The 17,230-nt window shown below is 41.1% G+C and overlaps 2 protein-coding genes across 2 annotated transcripts; one reads left to right on the forward strand and one right to left on the reverse strand.

The window, feature by feature from the left end:
• Window positions 1-71: 71 nt before the first annotated feature.
• On the reverse strand, window positions 72-5,584 carry LOC124349227 (neuralized-like protein 4). The gene is made up of 12 exons (XM_046799666.1): window positions 5,342-5,584; window positions 5,146-5,253; window positions 4,975-5,088; window positions 4,751-4,907; window positions 4,501-4,689; window positions 4,264-4,427; window positions 3,959-4,184; window positions 2,850-3,886; window positions 2,003-2,782; window positions 1,646-1,927; window positions 595-1,575; window positions 72-528 (listed from the first exon to the last, which is right to left on the reverse strand). Exons 1-12 carry the CDS (start codon window positions 5,546-5,548, stop codon window positions 229-231), a joined length of 4,545 nt encoding a protein of 1,514 aa, XP_046655622.1. The 5' UTR covers window positions 5,549-5,584; the 3' UTR covers window positions 72-228.
• A 3,054-nt stretch (window positions 5,585-8,638) lies between these two features.
• LOC124351176 (homeobox protein Nkx-6.1-like) lies at window positions 8,639-10,985 on the forward strand. The gene is made up of 3 exons (XM_046801928.1): window positions 8,639-9,929; window positions 10,019-10,200; window positions 10,338-10,985. The coding sequence occupies exons 1-3, from the start codon at window positions 8,879-8,881 to the stop codon at window positions 10,494-10,496; spliced, it is 1,392 nt and encodes a 463-aa protein (XP_046657884.1). The 5' UTR covers window positions 8,639-8,878; the 3' UTR covers window positions 10,497-10,985.
• The last annotated feature ends 6,245 nt before the right edge of the window (window positions 10,986-17,230 follow it).

Below are 17,230 nucleotides of genomic sequence, written 5' to 3' on the forward strand. Positions count from 1 at the left end.
TTACCATATGGTGCTGACATTTTAAGCGTACTGCCATCGAGTATATTTAGTACTGCATAGAAAAAAATAGCTTGTGTATAGGAGCAAGCACATTTATTTGTTCATGTGTATGTACAGAGTGATTCGTAAGAGAATTTTAGATTAGGGCTATAAATGGACACAGTCACAAACAATCAGTTAAAGCTAAGAACAACCAGATTTCGTGCGCGTTCTCGAACACTGTTTGGTTCAGGTCGAAGCCGAGGCAGTTTCGTCTAATCTGATCAAGAGCGCCTGTACAATAGCAGCTCCCCGTTCCTTGGTGTACCATAAAATGGCTGGGTCTTCATCCGTTATTGCGGTCGTGTCTGCCGGTGGATTCAGCAACTGTTGTTGATGAGTTGGATCTGGACTACAAGTCACTGATCCCACTGTATTGGTGGTCGGGACTGTCGGCGCTGGACCGTTGAGAGGACTGGTTGCCCTCCGGACTTTGTAGGATCCCGGCTGGACGAGCACTTGTAAAACCACCTGACCATGTTGATTTTTCTTTAAAAAATACAACAAGCTCATTAACAAATTTACTAGAATCTAAATGCTAGGTGTTAATTTTACCTTAAGAATTGGGTCGTAAAGTTCTGCAATCGGTGCCAACGACGCAGGCTGTAAAGTTGGAGAAAAGAGTAGCTGTCCATTAGATTCCCCATCGTTGCCTTTGCTACTCCGACGGGCAGCCTTTGTTCTCTGCCAAACATTCAAATCCGGCGAAAGCAAATGGCCTTCATCCAGGATCCGGCGGACGACACAAGGGCGTGTTTGATGATACGCCGTTTGCCATTTCTCGTTGATGCCAGGTCCGTCTTTCTTGTCCACTTGTCGACGATTCCTGACAGTCCAGCGACACCAACCCTTCATCTCCTCGTCCACCTTGTCTGACGTGCCTTCCTCTTCGTGGAAGCATTGAACGCAGCCACAGACACTTCCCTCGCCCTCGAGATACGCGTCCGGCAGACCCATTAGATGGACGAATCTTGAGCAACTCTGCTTGTAGCGACAGGAACGCTGAGAGTAGTTTCTCACACCTGTCAAACTCTTTTCCGTGTTTGAACTTTCTCGCAAGGCTTTCTCTTCATTCAAGGCCGGCTGAGTTGTGGGAGTCGAGGTGGTAGTTGAAGCTGAGCGCACGGATACCGTGGACATTTCTGTGGTCTGCCCATAAAGATCGACGACGGCGAAAAGCGATTCACTGGTTCCAATCCACGCCACGGAACCGCAATCAATTCCGTCAATCAGAACGTGCAGGTGGCCCGTTTGGCTCAAGTGAACACCGGCGCTCTGACCAACTCGCAATTCGTTCAAATCAAACTTGAGGTCGGATCGTATCTTACGGCCACCTTGATGCAGGGTCCGTCCACTGATGACCCAACTAGGTCGCTTAAGTAGAAGCGCACAGGTAGGCGGAGTCGATGGCATTTTTTCAGGCGGAATTGACGTCACTCCAAGCATCAACGAGCCTGTCCAACGTTCGTCCAATTGTTCAATCTTAACTTGAAAGCAGCCTCCAGGTATAAGTGGATCCTTAGAATATACCAGGCCCTACGGAGGGTAAATGAAATCCAATTTATTAAGATTGCTTCAATTTTTACATTTTTTGAATTAAAAGTACCTGATTGTAGCTGGCCGTTCGCTGGGCTGTCTGGCCGTTATTCTTTAAGACAACGTTGCGACCGTGATGATCGTGAAAGCGTTGCTGGTGACTGAATGCACTGCCGAAGCGACTACTCAGCGCACTTTGGATTCCTTGCATCGCTTCGCGCAGTGCTAGCTGGCTCAGTGACAACGGAAGAGCTCCACCTGCCGTTGGTAACGAATTGGTTGCCAAAACGGCTGGAGTTGTCGCAAGCGATTCCGGTAACGACCCAAGTTTTCCAATGCTTTTGACACTCACCTAATGAGAAAAAATCAAATTTTAATGTTAAAACCAAAGATCCAATTTTTCTTCTGAATGGAAAAATATCCTTACAGACTGAATCATTCCGTGTAGATCCATCACAACGTACGCGCCATGAGGAATGTTGCGAACGCAGACGGACAAGTCCCTGCCGTTCACAGCGAAATGAAGAGTGGATTCCACCGTTCGACGGATGCTAACGACATCCCCAACGGCCAAATGTTCCATGGGTAGACATGAGGCCAGAATTTTGCGTCCCGACTGGAAAACACTCGAACTGGAGATGTACCACGAAGACTCCAGACCACTTAGACTTGAAGGAATCACGGCTCCTTCTTGCGGATGGAAAGTAGTGAGGCCGACGGCAAGGGACCCAGCCCAGCGCTGAGATACGGTATCGATGCTCACATCAAACGACTCTTCCGGTTGCAGCGGCAATAAGCTGAACACCAGCCCATTCTCGAAATCCTTATCTTCGCGTTTGGCCGTTCGACCATCGTCTGATAGAGTGACAGCCCGACCACAATAAGGTGAGATACGATGACGATGCGGCTGGATGCATCTTGGTTCACTGGCGGTCGAGTCCATTGGAGTAGCATCTCCCTCCTGTTGGTTGGTGGGTATACCGGATACTTGAAGGGGTCGGTGCACCAGCGAAACTTGGGCGCACTGTCCATACAAATCAATGACGGCATAAAGATCCTGGGGCACGCCCCAGCATGCTGCTCCTTGATCTTGGTCGTTCAGGTAGTAGTGTAAACTTCCGTCAGCATGGCGCAATAACCCAACTCGATTCCCTTCTTGTAAAGCGTCCAAGTCGAGTGGATAACCGTTTCGAGTAATGGTCCCATCCTACAAAAACAAAACAAATATGAATAAAAATGAAGATGAAAGAGTTCGTCATTTTGTGCTATTTCACCTGCATCACTGATGAACCGCTGAGCATCCACGTTCCGTAAGTGATGTCCGTCATTGTCGAAGGGAAATCCAAATTTTCAGGGCGGATGGATGTTACGCCAAGTTCAAGTGATCCAGACCACCTTTCAACTAGTTTTTCGATCATCACTTCAAACACCTCCCCCGGTCTCAAGGGCCTTGATGTAATGCAGATGGCATCGTTGAATTCTGACAACGCGTTGGGTCTACTCGCCGTAAGGCAATTGCTAGACAAGGTCGTGTTGCGGCCGTGTAACCTGTGAAAGCTTAAATCCGTGTGGATGAGCGTTGACGACGCCGAAGTAGAAGACGATGAAGTGGGGAGGGCGTACGTGGAGTCAGCCAAAGAGGTGGGAGAAACCAAGGGGGCCAGAAGATGAGACGGTGCCGGATAGAGATAGGACGGATAGGGAGAAGAATCAGTTAGCGGAGTGGCCGGGGAAGGAGAGACGATGGATACTTGGGCTGCTTGGCCGTACAAATCCACGACTCCGTAAACCTTTTCTGGAACATTGCCGGCCGCTGGACCTTGATCTTCGCCGTTGACGAAGAAGTGTAAAACCCCATTCGAACGTCGTATCACACCGACCCGATCTCCCGAGCCCAGACGGTCGAGCGAAGTTCCATAATCGTCCAAAATAGTTAGTCCATTGTGCATCACGCCGTTGCCGGTCATCATCCAAGTGCCTGAACGGACGTTGGTCATTGTGGCAGGAAAGTCGAGCTCCTCGGGGCGTTGAGTCGTGACACCAATCTCGATGGAACCCGCCCATTTGAGAACCACTTTGTCCAACACTACTTCGAACAATTCGTCTGGCCTCAAAGGTCGGCTAGTCAACACGACACCGTGATTAAAGTCACTTTGTGCGTTCGGTCGATGTCCTGTCGTTCCACCATTCACAACAGCTGCGTGTAGACCGCACCGCGTATGAAACTGCAGTTGTTCCACCACCACAGGAGCATCTTCTTCTGCCTCATTTGTTGGAGGTTTAACGGCGTCTTCCCGGTCAATCAGTGAAACTATTGAGAACATTCATCATAGTTTTTTAACACAAGCGGAGACAAAATTGTAAAAACAGTAAATGAAATTACCTCTGACTGTCCGTCCGTAGAGATCCACAACACCCCACACAGGATTTGGTACATTGGACGCGGCAACGCCCTGGTCACGACCATTGACGTAAAAATGCAGATCCCCGTTTGTCTTGCGTATGAGTCCGATCCGGTCCCCTTCGCCTAACTCGTCCAAGTTGCATTGGCCGTACTCACGACGGGTCCCTTTGCCATTGGTCAAGATTCCACAGCCAGACATCATAATCTAAATTTGACTCCATTAGAATTTAAAACCAAAATGGAATGCAGAAGTTATTAACAAGTAGGAAATTTCAAAAGAGTACCGTTCCGCTGCGAAGATTGGTCATAGTAGAAGGAAAGTCCAGAGCAGCTGGGTTATGAGTTGTAATTCCAACCTCGATAGAGCCAGACCATTTGTCTACTAAACTATCGATACGAATCTCAAAGAGCTCGTCAGGTAGAAGAGGACGTTGGGTCATGACTACGCCTGAAAATTATAAAATAAAATGGATAGCTACACATTTAGAATTTCAAAACTGTTGGCTGGGAGATAAACTAACCGTTATTAAACTCGTCTAGCGGTCGCCTGCGTTCGCCAGTTCGTTGTCCAGCCGAAAGTTTCACCATTGTGCCACACCGATGATGAAACCGCAATCGATCCTGAAGTGCACCGCTTGGTGTACTCGCAGTACTACAAGATTCTTCTTCCTGATTTACTTGATTGCTATCCATCATAACTGAACTCAAAGCTGGAGACAACAAGAAGGAATGTTTTCAGGTTCTTTGTAAGGAATATGATTCACAACTTACTTAATAATGGCCTAGGTAGTGAATGAGTCTCACTATGGTTAATCATAGAAACCTGAACACATTTGCCATAAAGATCGACAACAGCATAAATAGTTTGAGGGATGCCTGAGACAGCTACTCCTTGAGCAAATGAATTAACATAGAAAACCAAATCTCCCTAAACAGAACAATAAATTTTAAAATAAAACAAAATTTAAAACAACATGCACAGAAGGTAAACATACTTCTGAGGTGCGCATTACACCAACTCGGTCTCCCTCACTCAATTCATCCAAATTTGGGCCATAGTCTTCTACGATAATTTTACCATTTTCAAACAGATTGCATCCAGACAAAACCTGGAACATGAAAAAAGTGCTTAATTTTTTGAATTACCTATTCAAGAACGAATGTACCCATGATTTATTGACAATATCTAGGGCATTTGGAGGAGGGGCGGGGTGGAAGGTAGCTGGATCTTGTGTGGTAATTCCAATTTGTAGACTACCTGTCCATGAGTGAACCTGCAAAATCCAATGAAAAATGCACTTTTAGTCTTTATTCTCTCTCGATTAAACAAATTGAGTAGCACTTTGTTTAATAATAACAAACCTTGCGGTCGATCCGGACTTCAAAGACCTGCTCGTCCTTTAACGACCGACTGGAGAAAACCAGCCCTTGGTTGAATTCGTGACTAGGACGGAGACGGAAGGCTGAAAAGCCGTTCTCCGATAGCTGAACTAAAGTTCCATGGATTGAGTGAAACTGTTGCTGCAGCGGGACGGAAGATATTATGCAGCTGGACGGCTCCTCCGCCATTATTGACAACGGCAAAGTACAAACCGTACAATCCGTCACAACACAACACTGTGCAAACTTTTAAATTCGGTCGGTAGATGGCGAGCTATTTTTACAAGGATGTCCAACTGCAATTTGTGATGCATTTGTTTGTTTGCACTGCAGCACTCCCCACATGTATATAAAGTCACCGCACATGAAAGTCGCTAATAGCGAGTTAATCTCGGTCATTAATTACTCCATGGTATGTTTCACGAAACCAATACATGAGCTACATTCATTGTATCACATAGCCATGGATATGATTCTTCTTAAGGCATTAGCCCAATGATTACAACGAAATTGATAAGCAAGCGCTTGAGCGTACACATGATTCATCTTCACTCTTGTAACACCTACAAGTTGAAATTAAATTTATTAACATGTTTAATTACTTATCCTCTCCAATAATTCAAAAAATACCGACGAGTTATTGTTACTTTCGGTATTCTTATTGAATCATCATCTCCGCCATTGTTACCGCAGGACTCTCGGCTCAGGGAAGGAAGTAATGATATATTGAGAATCGCAGAATCACCGAAAAATAATTGCGGAAAAATCAGATGAAAAACAGAAACTAATCAAATGCATTAAATCAATCAATGTTCATGAGTCAAATCTGGAATACGCTACAAGCATCGGCGACTATATGTCTAAATCAGAATATAAACAATTATTTCAGCGTTGATATGAATAGAGGGAGAGAGTGCAGCTGTGGACGCATCGTATCGGATTGCGGAACCGCACACGAAAGTCGTTAATAACGAGTTCATCTCGGTAATTATTTACTCCATCGATATAGTACCGCGAAACAAATAAATGAGCTACATACATTGTAACAAATTGCTACAGATTAGATAACTCTAAAGGCATTGCCAAGTAATAACAATAATATTAATAAGCTAGTGCTTGAGCATTTACATTTTTCATCTTGACCCTTCAAGCGCCTATAAGATTCAATTAAATTTATTCATTGGTTATATATGAACCTATTTATTACGAGCAGCGATCGAATGAACACGGTGGTCAACATGGTTGCAATTTGTTTTAACTCCTAAGTGTTCTCCTTCGGAGGACTTTGCAGTCAGCACGAAAGGCGTTGAAAACTTGAAACTTGAATGTTGATAGCATATAATGGTTAAGTGATCGAACCGCCTATTCTCTTGCGTTAATTTGCTGTCCATAATTTTTAAAGTTAATGTTATCAGTGAAATAACCTTAATATTTATAAGAATACTCTGAGTGATATGATAACCATTAAAACGTTAATACTGATATTGTAATGTTAAACTAGCCTGCAACTCCTCTAGCTCCGGCTACATCCAATTTGGAGTGTACAAAACATCATTCCACAATTTCAAGTTTTTTGTTGGATTGCTGAGGTGGGCTGTTCGACGATGTCATTCCAAATAGCCGAGAGTCAACACGTAATCATACTCCCAGTCACAAACGGCAATGTGAGTATCAAGGCAGTTTGGCGTGAGTTAGACTCTGATATTTTTCGGGTTGCTTTTGTATGTATCAAGATATTGGGATAACAAGGGAATGTTTTGAAAATGGTCGGATTTACGGCTCTTTGGTTGAGAACAGATATCCAACGCCTTTTCAAGATCCGGTAATCCACTTTCTTCAGAGGTAAAATGATTGCCTCAAGTAATGTTACCTGATGGTGTATTCTGTATCAGTCTTATTTTAAAAGCTAATACAAAGGTAAATGGTGAAAAAAATAAAATCGTTTATCTTATTTCTGCCTAGTGTGATGGCAATCTCAAGTCCGTTTAACAGCGGAAAGCGAGATTATAATAGTCACTTGAGAGGTGAGAAATATAATTTCAAAACTATTTTGTGTAAATCAAGTACTTTAGAAGCCCCTAACGTGTATCAAGTAGGTTGTGTTATTTGAAGCAAGCTTACGCTATTGAGTGAGGTAAAACGTTGAAAGTGAGAAAAGCGATGAATTAGTTTTATGAAATAGCATTTCCAAGTGTTTTTATGTAAACTGACTTTAAGTGGCTTGCTGCTGCTAGCTGCTTATAGTCGAATCACATAAAACGTTTTTAATGAATTGCCGGACCTCATGTCACAAACCCGACTACGGTATATACAGCTGCATAGACTTTTAGTTGTGAATAGAATAAATTATTGAGTACTGAGCCGTACATCCGTTTGCTTTCAACTGAACCTTTTTTTTTCCTTATTTCCTTTGCCCATCTCTGTCTCCTTTCATTTTCGTTTTCTTTACTGCTGAAGAATATGGCGCTCCGCAGTCTATACCACCACGCACTTGGTTAACCTTGCTCTTTTCTTGAATCACACAGGAGGGAAGATGATAGTTTTTTTCCATTCCAGTTTTTCACTAAAAGGACAAATCATTACGAATCAAATTAAATTTCCCTTTGTTAATTTTGACTTTGTCTTAATATGCAAATCAACCATTTGAATTTGTGTAAAGCAAACTAGCATGGATGTCTTTGTAAGATTTTTTTAAAATTAACAGCCCAAGGCTCGGCGCACTGTTAAATCTCGAATAAAATATGACTGATAAATGTTATATGTACAAGAACCCTGCAGCAGATTTAGATTTGAATTTTTTTCATTATAATTTAAGCTCTTCAAAACTGATTTATCTCACGTCATTCCGTAACAAATTGGCCTATAGCTTATATAATAGCTTTTGTACAAAGCAGGCGGCCGGAAGCCGTATACCGTTTTGTTGGTTTTTGTGTAGATTTCTGAATGACTCGAGGCTGTGTTCCGCCGTGTTCAGCAGAGAAAGTAGATAGAGCCTAAACTGTTTTCAGCTGTGTGCTGTATAGCAACGCTCCTATGGCAACGAGGCCAATAGGGAAGAGGCCTGTGCACAGTTACACTATCACCAGCAGCCAATAAGATTCGAGGGGCTTGGATCCAGTGATCCGGGGACTTCCGTTCATGGGAAAACTCCGCCCTATAAGGGGCCGTCCAGCAGATGGATCTCCAACAGCTATCTGGGCGAGAATGGTGAATGAGCTGGACGACACAATTCTCAAATACAACCCCTAAATCGCTACTCCTTCGTAGTCATGATCAGTTTGCTGTTTAAACGATTGATGTGAACAACTCTGATAACGTCCTCCTATTTGTCAAGTGGTGCCGCGCTCTATACCTACTCTAACGTGAAATTAATGGTGAATTGGTTTCAAAATCTAACAAGATTTCAGACTTGATACAGTTAGTTGTGCAAGGATAACATCATCATATTTTCGAGTGATATTCCGAATAGTTTTCTCATCTGGTCAGCAGACCGAATTTGAAAAAAAAAACGCGGAAAAAATGCCAAGTGGCGTCAGATTGGCTGATCCCGTCGCACTTGGAATCACGACTTGTAGTAATTCTGACGTCAGTTTAAATAACCCCAACAGTTCGATCGACACCTTCTCCTGTGCAAAGCCCCTGGACCTAGCAACCAATACTAAAATTGCTTTGAATGAATCTTTCACCTCGTCGGACGACAGCGTGAAAATGGGCTGCTCGGAGAATATCGACTCGTCAAGTTGTAGCTCCAGCCCAATCACCCGAGACTCTCCAACCGATTTAAGTCAAAAGGAATCATCATCAGGTCTCTCCAATCAGCAACAGCACATGTTACCAGTTCGAGACGACCGGGAAGGCATCAGCAGTCCATCAGTTAACCACAACTTATTCTTTTCCCGCTCAGTCGATCGAATTTCACCGATCGAAGGCTCTCTGCCTGGATTCCGATCTTACAGTGCCAATCACGATCCTCCTGAATTCCAGTCTATGCATTCCGCTCTGCAGATCTGTTCGCCGCAACATGGTCTCCCGAGTTTCCACTACATTCCGCGATTAACGTCTTTCCCGTTGGCGCCTACTTCTTCCAAACATCCGATGGCTCTTTCGTCCCCGGTTGTCGTACCGCCGGCCACCACTCAGAAGTTGGGCAAAACCGTCGAAGCATTTGATATTTCCTCGAAGGTAAATCAGCACGTGCGTCCCGTAGAGATTTCCAAGTCGCCGTCGCTGCTGTTGGAACCGGTGAACACTACGCCGACCGAAGAGAATTCCTCGGTTTCGGCAACACCTCACGGGATCGAAAACATTTTGAATCGACCACTGCCGCGGCCGGCCCTTGTGATGTCGCCGGTGTCTCAACAGTGCCACCAGCAATCGTGTTCGAGTAATACCCCCCAATTCCAGTCATCCTTCCTTGGATTACCAAGGAGCCAAATAGCGTTGGATTTCTCGAGCGGAGTCAACAGCATAGGTCTGCACTCACCGAATTTCCCAGGAATTTACTGGCCGACTTTGCAGTCGTTCATCGATAACCCTGGACTGCAAACGTTAAGAGACCGTTTAAAAAGAAGTAAGTCTTCTCTTCTTTTGTTAACTTAAATGCAATGCGATTTTGGCTTCCATTGCTTACCTATGAACTGTTATATTGGCACTAAACAGATGATTCTGAAGAACTCAATTGCCGCTTGGAACAAGATTCAAAGAAGAAACACACGCGGCCAACCTTTAGCGGCCAACAAATCTTCGCCCTGGAGAAAACGTTCGAACAGACGAAATATTTGGCGGGTCCCGAACGAGCGAAACTTGCCTATGGACTCAACATGTCGGAATCTCAAGTCAAGGTAAATTATTAAGTAATCAGAATCTCGATTTAACTTTATTACTATCACAGATAGTGTTGTATAAAATTTGGAACTGTTCTCTGCTGAAGATTGTTCGTTGTAACTCATTTCATTTTGCATTTTTCAAATAATGGCAGGTTTGGTTTCAAAATCGGCGGACAAAGTGGCGTAAGAAACATGCGGCCGAGTTGGCAACCGCCAAAAAGCGCCAGGAAGAAGCCGAGGTTGTGAACGACGACCTCTTTGATGACGAGGAAATCTACACTGACGATTCGGTTGATGTGAAACAAAAATGAATGTGTACGTAATATACTTGTCGTATTATGCATATATAAATACGTATGATTTAAAAATCGACAAATGGTGTGTGCTGAGGGGATTTTGGAATGGATTCATTATTTTTGCAAAATTCGCTTCTTGTCTAATCTTTTTTATTATTATTTCATTGCCAAAACCGTACGATTTCAAACTTCTAAGAAAGAAAAAAACTTAAGAATACCCAACTGACCAGTTATGTTCATTTGTATTTAATGTAATCTGTGATTGTAGTAGCCCAATTTTTTTTGTGTTCATTATTTTGGAAGTATACCTATGCGAAAATTTGAGTAGTCTGTTATTACTCACTCGTGTAAAATGTGCAAATGTCTATGTCTACCCACATATAGTAATAATGTCTTAAAAGCTCTTACAAATTCTTGTTCTCTTTTTTAATTGTTAACACGTGAAATAAAACGTTCAAGAATCCCTAAAACAGTAAGCTATTGGGTTTTTTTTAAATCTGCATTTCGAACCTTGTTTCATTTGTGTAAATTTTTATTAGCAGAGACATTCAGAGCTATGGCGAAAAAAAATATTTTATCCGGATTCAATAATGGCTTGCCTTTGCCCTCATTCTATACAGTAGGCCCATCTTGATATTGTTTAATAAATAAACATACGAACGCATACGAAAAATCACTTTTACTAAAAGGGAAGCGGGAAAAGTTAAGGAGCGTAGGAAATAATGGAAAAGGGGTGACAATTTTATTTTTTTATTTGCAGACAAATATCGTTCAATTAAAATTTCAAACAGAGTGTAATACGGGTCTTGGCGTTGTAATCATTATTATAGCAATATCATCAACCATCATAACGGATTACGCTACAACAGTCAATGGACAATAAACAATAAATATCTAAATAAGTCCAACATATAAACATTTGATTTGGCATTCACTTTCATCAATAAGAGCTCGAAAAGCTTTTACCATCAGGTCATATATCTTCCGAACTCTCAAGGCTCGCCAATGAGAGTTTGTCACCAACATTTAATATATTATTACAAGAAACGAAATTGTTGATTTCAAAAAGCTAAATAAATATATTTTTAACTCAAATGGCACAGCAATGTTGTCATTCCTTAGTTGTTTTTTTATCAGACCCCAATAATTTTAGGTACAGAGGCCTATTATTTGAAAACTACGATTCCTAGAGATCATAAAAACTGATTTTTAAAAATCTATAATCTGTCGTTCATTGCGCAACTTATGTAGAATATAAGAAATCTACTTTTACCTATCGAGCTAGGGGGTGTATCATCATGATAAATCTAGTGACAACCAGACACTTTTATTGAAAGACCCGCGCTGTTTGAGGCGCCAGTGCATGACCAAATGATGCCCCAATCGGATTAAGTTTTACAACGCCTGAGCAAACGCGCTAAGTCTGCTGTGCTGTGTGCTCTGCGTGTCGCGCTGAAATAGGTAGCCATATAGCTATACACTCCACCCCGAAACACATCATATATAGTTTCTTTTGACTGTATAGACGCGTTTATTCCGCATGGACACCCCCGAAAGACGAGCGGTATAATCACATTGCTGCTGCTTGCTCTCCCTTATTCCTCCAAACGGAAATTGCCCTCTCAAAAATGCCTCACATAGGATCACGTCCTTTTATTCAAAGCGTTAAAGTTATGGGTTCAACTGTATGTTAAATGCGCTAGCTGTTTATAGTTGTTTCTCACCGTCTTTAAAAATAAAAGATTCTATATAACGTTATCATACAACATCTAGAAGGAAAAATTTGAAAATGATATTCGCGCTGTTATAATATAACAGCAGCACACACATTGTCCCCCAGCATACCCCCCAAAAGGCTAACGTCGTCTATATTAATAAAGGTTATAATAGAGGAAAATCAGATGATGTACGAATGTTTTACAAAAAAGACATATCTATTATATAGAGGTTATTATAACAAAAGGGCTCTCGCATGCATAAAGGAGAGAGGGAGAGACGCGGAGATCGATTATGCTGCTACTTATACCGGACATGTAAGATTGTCAGAGCTGTTTTTATTGCGCTCTGAGCATTATCAATGACTGCACCAAAGAGGAGGGTGCTGTATATATATGTGTGTATATAGGAGGGGAAGAAGAATATAAGAAGGAGAAATCACAATGGAGTTTCGACGCGTCATGAGGGTTATTGAATGCTATGATACTCCCCTGACAGCTCTATTTAGCTCCATCAAATCTCTCATGGCGGCTGTAATTCACTTAGACCCGGGATTTTTCATGATATAATATCAAAGAGAATTTTTCTTCTCTCGCTGTGTCATGTAAATGGTGAATTAGTGAGATACATACAAATATTTATGGCCGTTGATATTTAAAAAAAAACGACTACTTATGCGAGTTTATACTATACGCGCCAGTTGTCGATGAGATATTTTGCACTTCATAACTGTAAGTGGCGGGGGCCCACAAACAGAATTACAACGAAATTTCTCAAACTTTGTGTTGAGGCTAACAATTTTAATTTAGCAATATTTCTATACAAACATGATTCTTTTTAATCGATTGCTATTATAAAGGTCGACATGGAATCATATTTCCGCTTCCGCGAATCAAACGATCAAGCGTGAAATTATTAATAGAGGCCGAATTTTCCTCTCCGTCGATTCTTTTTTCCTGGCATATCCCAATTCGACTCGCCTGAAAGGTATAGACGAGAGTGACATAAAAGCTTTCAAATGCTGCTGCTGATGCCTTTTAGCCTTTTCCCCATTTTGTAAAGCACTCTCTAAGAAACGCTGTGTTGAAAAAGGGAAACATGACCATGCTTTGAAAATATTCTAAATTCTATGTTTTCAAAACGGAAACACAAAGTTTAAAAAAAGGAGTAAATTTCTTTTTCTCATTTTTACCTTCGCGCCACTTTTGACATTAAACCTAATAAACGCCCCTCATTAAACGACACATGATTTAACTAAACATTGCGTTAAGAAAAGGTAAACATGTTAACTTTTTGCATCTCTTTGGCGGGATGTAAAAAACAGAAGGTAGAATAATTATTCAACATACTTAATAAAAGGCCCATGCCACTTATTTGATATGGCTGCGATGGGTATTGAACTCGGGACTCCCGGGTCCCAGTTCGATGCTGATCCACTGTGCCATTCTAAATATATTTAGAATCTTTCACAATCATGGCATATTAGACGATGGGCGTTGGGACCTTTGAAAATTTTTCCGAATATCCAAACATCACTTCCAATTCGCTTCGTAGCACCCATCACACGCACCACACAAATGAATTAAAAAACATTATGTGAGCCATTTGGCGACACACTCGATGCATAGATATGCTTAGTCAACTATATCGACGGACAAACTAGATGTATAGGCCATTTCACGCACCGTGCCTATGCACGTTACGTATGTTTAGGCAATACGCATACATATAGCATACGAAAGAAACAGTACATAATGAAAAGCTTTTTTTACACTAATTGTATTAAAGTATGTTGACTGATAGTACTTTTGGGACTTAAAGTACTTAATCTCTTGAATCGTACTTATTTGAAAAAGTTGTTTATGGCTTTCTTGAAACTATGTTTGGAATTGTCCCCTCAATGAATTTTTTTATCTAATAAAATGAATATATAGAGGATGCAGAGGATTAGATTTTTACCAAATTAAGTATAAATGCATTAGCTGCAAATTAAGGTATTCAACTTTAAAGTTAATTCATTTATTTATGTAAATAAAATTTTGTAAGAATTTCGAGAAATATGCAAATAAGGGGAGGGATAACAAGGCCATGGCTTCCAGCATAGCCTGGGGTTCTTTCGGGGCGGTTAGGTTAAAAACAAAAAGAAAACAAATGTGTTTGGTTGGGGGGAATCATTTTTGTTTCGAAAAAAATTTCTAAACATCGTGTGTCGGAGGAGGTGACAAACAAGTCATGTTTAGATATAGCAAAACATTAGTTTCCTTTTAGAACACAGCGTTTCTTAGAGAGCACACAGCTATAGGGCTTAAACCATTTGAATGCCGTTGATAGTTGATGGGCTGTTCATGGGGTCAAAACCGGATGCCGAAAAATGCTCAGTCAAAGTCACATAAAGCCATTGTCACCTATTGAATCCCAGAAATTGAGGTGGGCAAATGGGCAACCGGAAGTTTACCTTCAAGATGTCTATTGATCGTGGTCTATAGCGCCTATGATTCTTCTTTGAGTTCCAGTATAGAGTCCCTCTCCCTCCTCGATAATATAGTCGATCTATACCTTATTATTTGCAAAACGTTCAAGACAATTTCACATATCCGGTATGGAACTTTTCAAGGTTATATAGCGCTAGATAAAGTGGGTTAACGTTAAAATTCTGCGCTATTACAAGTTGAGAAAATGTTTGCTCAAAATGTTGGGGCATGTTGATTTGCCGACGGAAGTAGCTATAATAATTATAGCGCGCAAACAAGAAATAGTTTGACATGTGTGGTCTGATTTGCCGTCGGATAATAGAAAAAAATAAAATTGAACAATCAAAATTGCTTCGACTATTTCAGTTTTCTGTATCCGAATAATAAAAATAATAAATTACTTTGCGCTCCTTTGTGTGGCAGCATATATAGGCCTGACGTAAACAATTATATTCGTTATTTATGATGAAAGTTACATTTATTCTGATCACTTACTGTATAGGCTGCATAGCCATCCGGACCACACTGCAAACAAACGTCAAAGCGAATAAAAATCTTCCTTCAGCAAGTAAAAAGATAGACCTTTTCCTGTATGGTAGCCTAGATCAATTCAGTAGGAAAAAATATAGTATGTACCCACAGACACCCGCTTGAAATTGCTCTCATTTCCCCCTCACAAATTTCATTTTTATCACTTTAAAGCGCTTGTGATCTCCTTATAAGCCGGATCTCCTGAATTTAAACACACATCTCCCGTATAGAGAGAGCCACGCCCAACCCTTTGAGTTCTCATCCTCCCTCGCGTTGGTTGTGAGGGAGTTTGCGTCCCTATCTGACTTTCTCGCCATTATATCTATACACAAAAAAAAAGCACAAATTTACAACTAAAGAGGCTCGAAAGAGAGCGTTTTACTCAGATTGCATTTCAACCTATAATCCCGCAAGATCCGCGGTTACATTGGAAAATTACATTGGAAAACACGAGGCTTTTTATTTTCAAAAGCTTTACTGCTTTGCAACCCAAATGTAAATGATCTTTTCCTCTTTTCCGTTTGTACACATCGACATAGGGATCTAACCGTTATATAGGAAAGAGGAATATAAGCTGCTGGCTATATCAGTTTAACCGTAATACGTATCGTATAAAGTCGACCATGATAAATTTGAAATATAGTCCTCCCCTTCAACCTAGATAGTGTTATAGATATACCTCCACCAAACAGCTTAAGCCATTGTGTGTTTAGCCTATACTAGGCCTAGTTTGGATTTTAGCTTCGAAACGAACAAATTTTTCGCGAAACTTTTATAGCTCAATTGATATTTAGACTCATTTTCGTGTAGTACACTTTGCTGATTTGAAATTAATTTGCGTTCAACATCGGGAAATTTTATTACATTTAAATGTGAGTGAACAATCAAGAAGGCAGGAACGCTTCTAATAAATGATGTGTGTGTCTAATTTCTGCTTCGTCATTGTTTGCGCATTATAAGTAAACGGAAGCGAAATTTAAAAGTCTCAAAATATGGGTATCAACTTGAAAGGAAAAGAAATCAAAATCATGATCTAGCCCATCATGTTACATAATAAATTGAGCGCGGCATTTGAACGCCGCGCGTCTTGTATATAAGAGATCTGATCAAATAGATTTGGTATGCACGTGCCCCCCTTTTATATATCAGCCGGGCAATCAGGAAGAGCACGTCATTCCCCATCTTTCTTTTGTGAGAGCTCCTATTGACAATCACATGCAGACAAGAGGCTCCGTCACTTAAAGACCTTAGGACTATGTTTGATAGCTAACCAGCAAGCCCTATATCTATCCCTTTTGTCGTTAACCCTTCATTCTCAGTTAGTTGAATAGGCTAACTAGTGACTATATATGACGCCCAAGAGAGAGAGAGACACACGGCTGAAAAGCGAACGAAAAGGCAGAGCTAGAGGAGAAAGAAAAGGATTCAAAAGGGTTTATACGAAACGCAAAGGACAAAAAATCAGACAAAAAAAAAGGATCGTAAATCTTTTCGAGATAAAAGAAAGATAGTATAGGCCTATATTAGCCCACTGGCTATTATCCATGTTCATAGAACTTCCCAGCCCAGCAGGAATTTGGGTATGCAAATGAGTAACGTTTTTTATAGCATATTACACCTTTTCATGAAATACATAAAATCATCCTTTTGTTCCGACTTTCATTCAAAATAATGTAATTTAGCGCCAATAAGTTTATTCGCTATTTAAAATAGTTCAAATATTAAAGCTATAATCAAGGTGAAATGATATTGTATTCAACAGTTGAATTAAATAGCAGCAGCACACTGTTCTCTTTGTCTTAGTACAAAGAACCGCGTCCAGCATGGATATTGGATAAATATTGACTCTTATGCGTATATTTCTCTATATATAGCGCTAACTTCTGATTTTGATCTTTGTTCATACTCAAAGTGGGTAAGATGGTGATTTGTCACTATAAACGTCAGTGTTGCCATTAAATGCCGTCAACTTTAGCGCTCTTTTCATGATAGAAATGATCTGCAAGATGCAAGGGAGTGTTGCAAGATCCA

This window comes from Daphnia pulicaria, chromosome 7 (genome assembly GCF_021234035.1).
Source record: "Daphnia pulicaria isolate SC F1-1A chromosome 7, SC_F0-13Bv2, whole genome shotgun sequence".
Taxonomy (NCBI): Eukaryota; Metazoa; Arthropoda; class Branchiopoda; order Diplostraca; family Daphniidae; genus Daphnia; species Daphnia pulicaria.